General features: G+C 38.6%; 2 protein-coding genes across 3 annotated transcripts in view; one reads left to right on the top strand and one right to left on the bottom strand.

Annotated features, from left to right (window-relative positions):
• Window positions 1-9,065, bottom strand: part of ptpn9a (protein tyrosine phosphatase non-receptor type 9a) — a 411,924-nt gene that overhangs the window by 10,006 nt on the left and 392,853 nt on the right. The window contains exon 3 of the mRNA XM_010793965.1: window positions 1,465-1,554. Coding sequence (XP_010792267.1) covers window positions 1,465-1,554 — 90 coding nt within the window. The remainder of the gene's footprint in view (window positions 1-1,464; window positions 1,555-9,065) is intronic.
• The window catches only part of ap2a1 (adaptor related protein complex 2 subunit alpha 1), a 114,788-nt gene that overhangs the window by 80,645 nt on the left and 25,078 nt on the right, over window positions 1-9,065 (top strand). The window lies entirely within an intron of this gene.

Genomic DNA, 9,065 nt, shown 5'->3' with positions numbered 1-9,065 from the left:
TCAGAGTGACACAGAACATATTTTTCATGTCAAAGCTGATGAGTGTTAAGGCTGCTGGTGTCAGGAGAACTGGAGGTTTCTCACTTGAAGGAAGCCACAGGAGAAAGATTACAGGGAGCCGTCCTTTGTAAGCAAATAAGACCGTGTTCCCGGGCATGGCGGCTAAAAATACCCTCAGGCAGGATATGAAGCCCACTGCTGAGCAGGAGACCTCCGACGTCACACAGGAGGATGTGCAGCATCAATGCCACTGTGGCACGTCAGCGGGGAAGGAAGAAGGGAAACGCAGGAGTGTGTGTGTGTGTGTGTGTGTGTGTGTGTGTGTGTGTGTGTGTGTGTGTGTGTGTGTGTGTGTGTGTGTGTGTGTGTGTGTGTGTGTGTGTTTGGGTGTGTGTGTGGAAAGGGGGCATCATTTACGGTTTTGATTTGGCTTACAAAAGGCTGAATAGATCGGACACAGGAAGTGCACTTGGCAAATCACTCAATCAATATCTTGCACCCAAAAATACCTCTTAATTTCCCATTATGAGAACTTCAGCTTTCATACTCGGATACACCTTTTTTGGTGAATGGAAAATAGGCTCGTAACATTCGGGAACCTTTAAGGTGCCAGTTATTGATTTATTGACCTTCGAGCTTAGCTATTTCATTGACAAGTTTAGAAGAGCTTACATTTCTACACATAAGAAAGAAAGAAGACTACAAGGTGAGACCATGCAACTAAGGGTACTTCTTTTATTAGCTATTTCTAAACCTGAACTATGTTATTCAATACAGAACCAAAGTCCTTTTTAAAAAGTCTGGAAATCAAGAGCAGAGTAGCAGCACCAATCCCCCAAAAGTGATAAGCATGCAACATCTTCATTTGAACATCAAATTGTAAAGCTTTGTGTTTTTCCTTAATTTTTTCTTATCAACAAATTCCATAAAAATACCAAAACCAGCCATGCATGTCTTTTCATTTCTCACTCTATTCCTACTAGAGATATAAATCCTTTAAAGCAGATCACAAGTATCCTTTCAGTTTGAATAGAGGCCTCATTACTTCCACTATATCACAACATGTACATTTGTTAAGGACTATTTTCAACTGCGGAGTAACACACATTACGGTGTGTGTGTGTGTGTGTGTGTGTGTGTGTGTGTGTGTGTGTGTGTGTGTGTGTGTGTGTGTGTGTGTGTGTGTGTGTGTGTGTGTGTGTGTGTGTGTGTGTGATCAAGAGGAAAATAACTAAAGAAGCCATTCAACATAGTAATGACTGAACAAGAGACAGAGCAGTAATCTGTCTCATTGGTCATGTGTTTTCAATCGTTTTTGAACAACAATGGATGCTCATGGGAGGGAGGAATAAGCTATAGGAGGATACACAGACAGTACTTTGACTTGTAGTAGGATACATTGTTTCTGTTATGATCTGTTTCTCTTAAGGGATACAAAGTAGAGGAGATTTAAATGACTCTTACCAACACTGTGAACTTTCCACTGAGCAGCTCCGAGCGCAGAGGTTCTTCCTGAGGCTGGAGTCGGACGATTCCTTCTTTCAGACGCGTTTCCTGAAGAAAACAGATCACAGCAGGTGAAGTCAGGCTGTATAATAGGCCGTCACTTTGAGGTAAATTCCTCTGCTTGAACAATGGAGCGCTACCCGCCTGACTTTCCTGCAGGAGGATCCCTCTCCACAAGGTTTCCATTCCTTTTTTCCATCCCCCGAGGAGGCTGTGTGGGAGTTTTTTTAAACTTATTCTTACAGGCCAAGAATGGGAGGTGCCATTTTCATTCACCAGTTCCTTCTTTTATAAATGATGTGGGGCCTTAACTTAATTATTAAGAAGCATATAAATACGTTTTTACCAGTGAACTGTTATAAATATTGGATTAACTCAATTTCATTTCACTGAATAGATATTAACAGAGGGTTTAGTTTTTAAAATCTAAATAACTATTGATTATTTAGGAATGGCATCTCTTGTATTTCATCAATCATTTGTAATTGTTAAATGGTAGATAATTAACTTTTTTGTTTACAGTATCAAGTATTTATTTTATTGTAAAATATTTAATTATAGTATTCTTTCTTATTCACAGATTTTATTTGCAGCATTAAATCGCTTTGACTATTTTATGAAATTGTATTTTCTTTCCCAAAGACGACCATCCCTTGTTTGACTGTTTCTATAGACCGATTGAATGTATAGGTGTGTATGGACACATGTATGTGTATTGTATGTATATATGTATGTTGATATGTATGCATATGTACATGTGTAGACATTTACCATTTCAAACAACCCCCGTGTACTTTTTCGTTTTTATTTTACTTTGACAAATTTTGTTTGCTATTTCATTTGTCATTTTCGGGTCTCTAAAAATATATGATTTGAAAAACTGTACTTTTAATATAATGTGACCCCAAAATTTTTTATAAATTGTATTTTCTTGACTTTGAACAACTTTGCATGCCTATGTTGGATTGTTTGAAGAACCTGTGACTTAATATTTTCAATGCAAAAACCTCACCGAAACCATAGTGCACATTACAATGAAGCATGTGATTGAATCTTGAAAGAGAAACTAACATGTATAGATATACGCAGTTTAAAAACCTCAAGGATATATAAGAGCTTATTGTACTTTATGCAAATTATAGAAATTAAAAATCCCCATTTGTGGCATTTCCCTTGTTTATCTTACTGCTACGATTTATTTAAAAATACAGCAAATCTGAGCTAACGCTTCTCCCGCGGCAGTTAAAATAGATGCTAAAATAAATGTACCCTGATGTTTCGTGCCAGGCCTGACGACCAGCCTCTTCAGTCTGAATGCCAGCTTGGCCTGTGTGCCCCCCCCCCTCCCTCCCAAACAAACACTTCACTGGAAAGTTTCCCCCTTAGTTTGTTCTGACAAATGACTTGTCCCCAGCTTCTGTCCCGGTGCTGACGCAGCATTAAGCCGAGTTAAATGAACTGTGGCGTGGCGGGGGAGACTAATCCTTCTCAGAGTCACAGTCAAGGCATTCATAAACGACTCGCGTTCCGGCACGACAACTATTCATTGCAGGAACAAGAACCCTGGGTGATTGAAGCGAGGTTACTGAAAAGGTAGGAGTTAAAACCCTGCCACGTCTCGAAGCTATGCAGAGTCTGTGCGAGACGTTTGAGAACTTTCCGTTTGCTGCGGGGAATAAAACGGATTTGAGCAGATGAACCCCCTTTTTTACATGTTCAAATTTGGCCAGAATTAAACTTACAGCAGTAAAGACCATTTAGGGACAAAACGAGACATTATCCTCAACTCTCTGGTATTTATTACGTGCCTCAGAGGAGAAAGGTTATTATCTAGATGTTATTTTCAGATCATAAAGTAAATGAGACGTGCAGTTTGAGCCCTAGAGGTTTCATCTTCATCATCATTTTCCGGCTTGATGGTAATAATATCACCAAGGTCACCAACTGCTATTTCAGTGACAGATTGTTTATAGGAACAAAGCTAGCTAATAAAGTCCGTATATACTCCAACGCGTGGTTGTTAAAGCCATAGCAGTATATATACATGCATAGTTCTTATGCTCCAAAACATTTTTAAATATAAAAATAATTAAATTAACCTATTACACACACACACATCACAAATACTCAAGTCTATTATTGTGTCTAATATTGTTTTGCATGTTGACACGACACCCTTTCCTGGAAAACATGTTGTTCCTCATTTAATTGAACCTCATAACCTCAGCTGTACCAACCAACATGCTTTTTCTGATCACAGTGCTACCCTTCTTTTCGGATGGGCTCAAAGCTCTCAGTAAAGTTGAATAAGCCTTCATGCTGCCCCCGGTGTATAATTCAGTGTAAGGGTGTGTGTTTCTGGCTCCGGTATTTGGTGCATCTGTTTAGGCGATCCCTTGCTTGGCTAGAGCTTCTGAAGACATTCATTTAATGAAAAGGGGATTTTGTTACTGGGTTTGGTGAAGATGCTCTACAATATGACCTCCACCTTCTGCCTTTGTGTCAATCTGTGCGTTGTTTGACTGATATCCATCGTCTTGAAAAGGCCTTTTAAAGGGGGCCTATTCTGTTCATTTTCAGGTTCACATTTGTATTTAGTGTCTCTACTGGGACATGTCTCCATGCTTTAATGATTAAAAAGCTCTTTATTTGTCTCATACTGCCTGTGCTGCAGCACCTTTTCTCACCCTCTGTCTGAAACCAGAGCCCAGTCTGCTCTGATTACTTGGTTGGCTCTGTTGTGATTGGTCAACGGCTCAAATATGTCCCGCCCCTATATAGTGCAATGTGTTGGAGTGCTAGCCAATAGAAGCACATGTGCTACAAATGGATGTCACTAAGAAAAGAAAACCTATATAACACACAAAGGCAAAAGGAAAACTCCTAAAATTATTATAGGGCCTCTTTAATACTTTATTGTAACCTGATTTAATGTTGCCCTTTGCAAAATGCCACACATCTGAAATGATCACGAAAGTTAGCAAACTGAATTTGTGTGTGAGAAGCAACATGTACTTTAGTAACTAAAACAACTTTTCAAGACACAAGCCGAAACGAGTTGATCTGACAAAGTGGTTCTGTGTTCACTCCAAGTGTTGCTGGATCTTTGAACCCTTCCCCTTCTCCATGACCCGAGGCGGTTGGAGAAGCGCTTCCCACACCCACTCTGCTTCTTCTGAGACGACTCGTTACAGACTTTGCAGTTGTGCCTCAAAAGGTTAATATAATGCAAATGACTGTGGAAATAATATTCAGTATAATGAGATAAGATTGTTCCAGTGTGGGTGTAGACTCGTTCGATTATTTTGAAACCGAAAGCTGAAAATTAAGGTTTTATCAAAACAAGTTAGAGCTTGAGATGACTCAACATCTTATCTAAAACGATTTACTTCAGGACATTTGCTTTTTCTGGCTCTGTTATGGTTTTGTAATTTGTCAACAATTGGCGCAGTTTAGAATGACAAAACAAGCTAATGTATTTATTTTCTTGCTTTGACTTTAGTATGACAATGGAACTTTATTTCTTAATGGGTGGCCAAGAGGTGTTGGTTACATTGGTATATGTACCATTGTGTATGTTCCATATTTATGCAATTCAGAGGAAGGAAAAAGTAGTTCAAATTGGTAAATTCACACTAGGGCTGCACGATATATCGCGTCGTGACGATAATCGCGATATGCACATGCGCGATATTCACATCGCAGGACGTGCGATTTAAAAAAAAATACATATAATTCTTTTTTTTTTTAGGACTTGCGATATTAAGTAGGCAAATTAACTCAAACACGTCATGTTACAATTATTTTGCTGCTTGCTACAAAAGGAAACGTTGCGCGGCTCTCATGTCAGGGGTAGTTGAGTGAGTGACAGCAAACCACCAATCACAATCAAATCTCCAAAGCAAACGGACGGTGATTAAAAGGTAAAAACACTGAATAAAGTCGTTTCATGTGTTTCTCCAGGGCAGTTCGGCGATGCTAACCGAGCTAGCTCAGCTTGTTGCTCTGATAACTTAAGATCCAGACGTCCGTGACTACAATCCTTCATCCGGTTAAATATAGTTAAAAAAATACCAATTGTATAGCATTAAAGTTCAAGAAAGGACGGTTTGCGAAAAAAACTGTCTTTTCTTCAATTCCTGTATATTTTCATATCGCAATATATATCGCAGGGGAAGAAAATATCGCAATGTCAGTTTTTTCCAATATCGTGCAGCCCTAATGCAGACCGTTTTTGGAGTTGTGCCCCAACATATATTAGCTTTCTGATCCCCTGAGCTTAAAGGGTGTGGTGGTTTTCTAGCTGGTGTTTATATTAAGCCATTTTAAAAGGTTCCCTCTTACTTTATTGGCTACATGGGTTTCTCAGGCTCTTAGGTTTGTTACAATTGGCGAAAAGTGACAGCCCTCTCATTTGTATCTCTTCCTAAATTATGTTTTGTTTTTGCATTCTAAGGTTTGCTCTCAGTTCTGTCTCTTTTCACGGGGAGCTAAACACAAAGGAGGCATTCATTGACATTGGGTCAGTCACAGATACATTTGCGTACTTCTTCATTTTAAATTCTGCCGTTGATGCTGTTCATAATAATTGCCTTGTTTGTCTGAGAACTGGCACAGTGAGTTCCTATAATTTATTTGTTTGTATTTCTGGTTGTAATGGTGCGTTTCTCTGACCTGTGGAGTTCCTCAAGGACCAATAATTGGGCCTATTTTATTCTTATCTACATGCTACAGTATTGATACTTACAAATACTAATGCATACATAATTGCATTCCTTCACCCCTGTTTTTTTTCCTTTTTCCCAGTTTTAGAACATTTTGAAGTTACATCCCCACAGATTCCCCTTAAATTCAAAGCAATGCTCCATCTAATTGCAAAAGGGATGCATCCTTAGTGTCTGATCTTAATGAGGATGCCTGCATTTATAATTATTAAGGACATATAAATAACAAGGACTAGGATTACATTACATTACATTGAATTTAGCTGACGCTTTTATCCAAAGAGAATTACAATAAGTGCGTTCGACCAACAAGATACAAACTTGAAGAAAACAGAATCATATAAGTACATCAGGTTTCATACAGCTAAAACATTTCAAGAGCTACTCAACTGGCTTTAGATAAGCCAGTCCTTTATTAGTATATAAGTGCTTTGATAGTAATTCAGTCGCTCGAAGTGGAGTCGAAAGAGATGAGTTTTCAGTCTGCGCCGGAAGATGTGTAAGCTTTCTGCCGTCCTGATTTCAATGGAGAGCTCATTCCACCATTTTGGAGCCAGGATAGCAAACCGGACTAGGACATCCCATATCTGATGAACCTAAAGCAAGTTGTATATTTCTTAGACATTATGTTCTATAAAAAACAATCATCCCTGATCATGTTACAAGCACAGTTGACTGACTGTTTACTGTAAGTTGTGTGGACCTTGACTCAAAATGTCCACCAGAGATAACAACAAGGCCAGGGGGGTTTCTTCTTCTCGGCATCCGGGCCTGTATTTCTTGGAAGATCCTTTTCCCCTTGATGTTCATGTTATTCTCATCTGCATTCACTCCAAGTAGCTCTGAGTAACACTCCTCAGGGATCTGATATTCCCCAGAACTGGCTTCCAATCAGCTATAAGATCTACACATCCACTTCACTCAACCACAGTCTGTTTGACACTGAAGATCAACAGTATGGTGTTGCATAAATTAAAGAGAACTTAGCACTAAGAAAGACACATTAATGGCAGTGTTGTCAGTATGGTTTTTCTACAGTAAATTGCAGGCAAATTGCATGATTTGCCTGCATGAGAGAACCCGTTCATTAGTTTTACCACTTATCTTTCATTGTAAAAAATCTTTCAAAAAAAAACACAGAAAAGTAGTAGTAGAAAACTAGATTTGATTGAATCATGTATCATCATTTTAATATCTGTGTGTTCAATATGAAGATCGCCAGCAAGCAGTTAGCTCGGCTTGGCATACAAACTGAAACTGGGGGTAAACAGCAAACCTGGATCTATAGGAACATCTGCATCATATCAGCTCTTGGAAATAAAAACTGGAGTCTATTTTCCTGGAAATCTCACAGAGAAATTCTAGAGAAATCTGCACTTTTATGTTCGGTTTCATTTTTAGGAGCTTGTGGTTAGTTGAATTTCCACAAATATGTTGCATCTGCAATATAAATGACATCCAAGCAAATCCTGGAACACTTTTTTTAATGCTTGTTCATTTCTGTTTTTGTCAGGCACATCAAAAATATGATTTAGAATAGGAGGCAAATAAAGAAGAAACACATCTTTTAGTCTATCATTCTTACCACAAGGGTGTCGGGGTTTGTTTCATTTCCCAAGGTCATGTTCGGGGTCAACAGCTTAAGCATATTCTCCCAGGAGTCAAGCTTTTTGCACTGAAAACCATGAGAAGAAGATTTTAACACACTTAAATTGTACTTTTCGATATAAACATAAAAGCTAAAACGCTAAAGAAGAATTCAATGGAGTCAATGCTAATTGAATGACTGCATCGAGGTGTTCTAACAACCTAACCCTCCCACCCATCAACATTTGTGAATAGATAACATGTTTGGGAAGCTTGGGAACTGAGGTTTAAAACTCTGTCTTAGTATTTGCTTTTTGTTACCGGCTGGTCGCTGATATTTTCCGTCTTGTTATGGAGCTCCAGGATCCAAATGGAGGGAATGATGCTGATGAGAAACAGAAAGATAGGCGGAGAACACCTGCAACACATCCAGCAGAGCTTTAGCAACATAACATCAGAAAGTGGGCACATAGTGAAGAAAGATGTGATACCATAATTCCAAAAAGACAAACAAAAAATTGTTAATAAATATAAGAATGATGTTGAGCTGAAATGATTAGTTGATTATATGAAAATAGGTCAATTGACAGATAATTAGGTTGCAGTTAAGCAGTGTTTCTCAAACTTTTTCAATACCAAGGACCACTTAACCAATACAAAAAACACTCACGGACCACCTAACGCACCAAATATCCAAAAAGGCCTGCTTACCACTCCAACAGTTTATAACAAATGACAGCCTAATAATGACAGCTTAACCTTCTCTATATCGCCTCGTTCACACATTAAATCAACAATACAAATACAACTACAGATTATATAAGCATTTAGTTCAAATGCCATTTAAAATGTTCTCAGGGTTTAGACCTCTTATGAAATGTAGACTACATTTATTACGGAGTTTATGTCCGAGCCAACAGACTCACAGATCGTTTTACTGAGAGAAATGCAAAACACACCGCATGTAGTACGACACAAACCTCAAATAAAATACAGGAAAGCTATGGTCGCATGCCCTATAGTTTAACTCACTGAGGTCCAAGCCATTTTTTCACATGTTAGGCTCGCGTGGGCTTTTTTTGTAAAAAAGCTATTAAAACATGAAGCTTGGTGACCGTCGGGCTGGCCTGCATGGTCTGCCTACAAAACTAAAATAAAAAAAACTGACTAAATGCAAAGCTTCATTGGATTAGATAATAATCTCTATCTCACTCCTAACATCTAAATCTACTTCCAGCATGCATACAT

The sequence above is a fragment of the Notothenia coriiceps genome, unplaced genomic scaffold, assembly GCF_000735185.1.
Source record: "Notothenia coriiceps isolate Sejong01 unplaced genomic scaffold, NC01 NC01_scaffold00037244, whole genome shotgun sequence".
In the NCBI taxonomy this organism is placed as follows: domain Eukaryota; kingdom Metazoa; phylum Chordata; class Actinopteri; order Perciformes; family Nototheniidae; genus Notothenia; species Notothenia coriiceps.
This window is presented reverse-complemented; position numbering and strand designations above follow the sequence as displayed.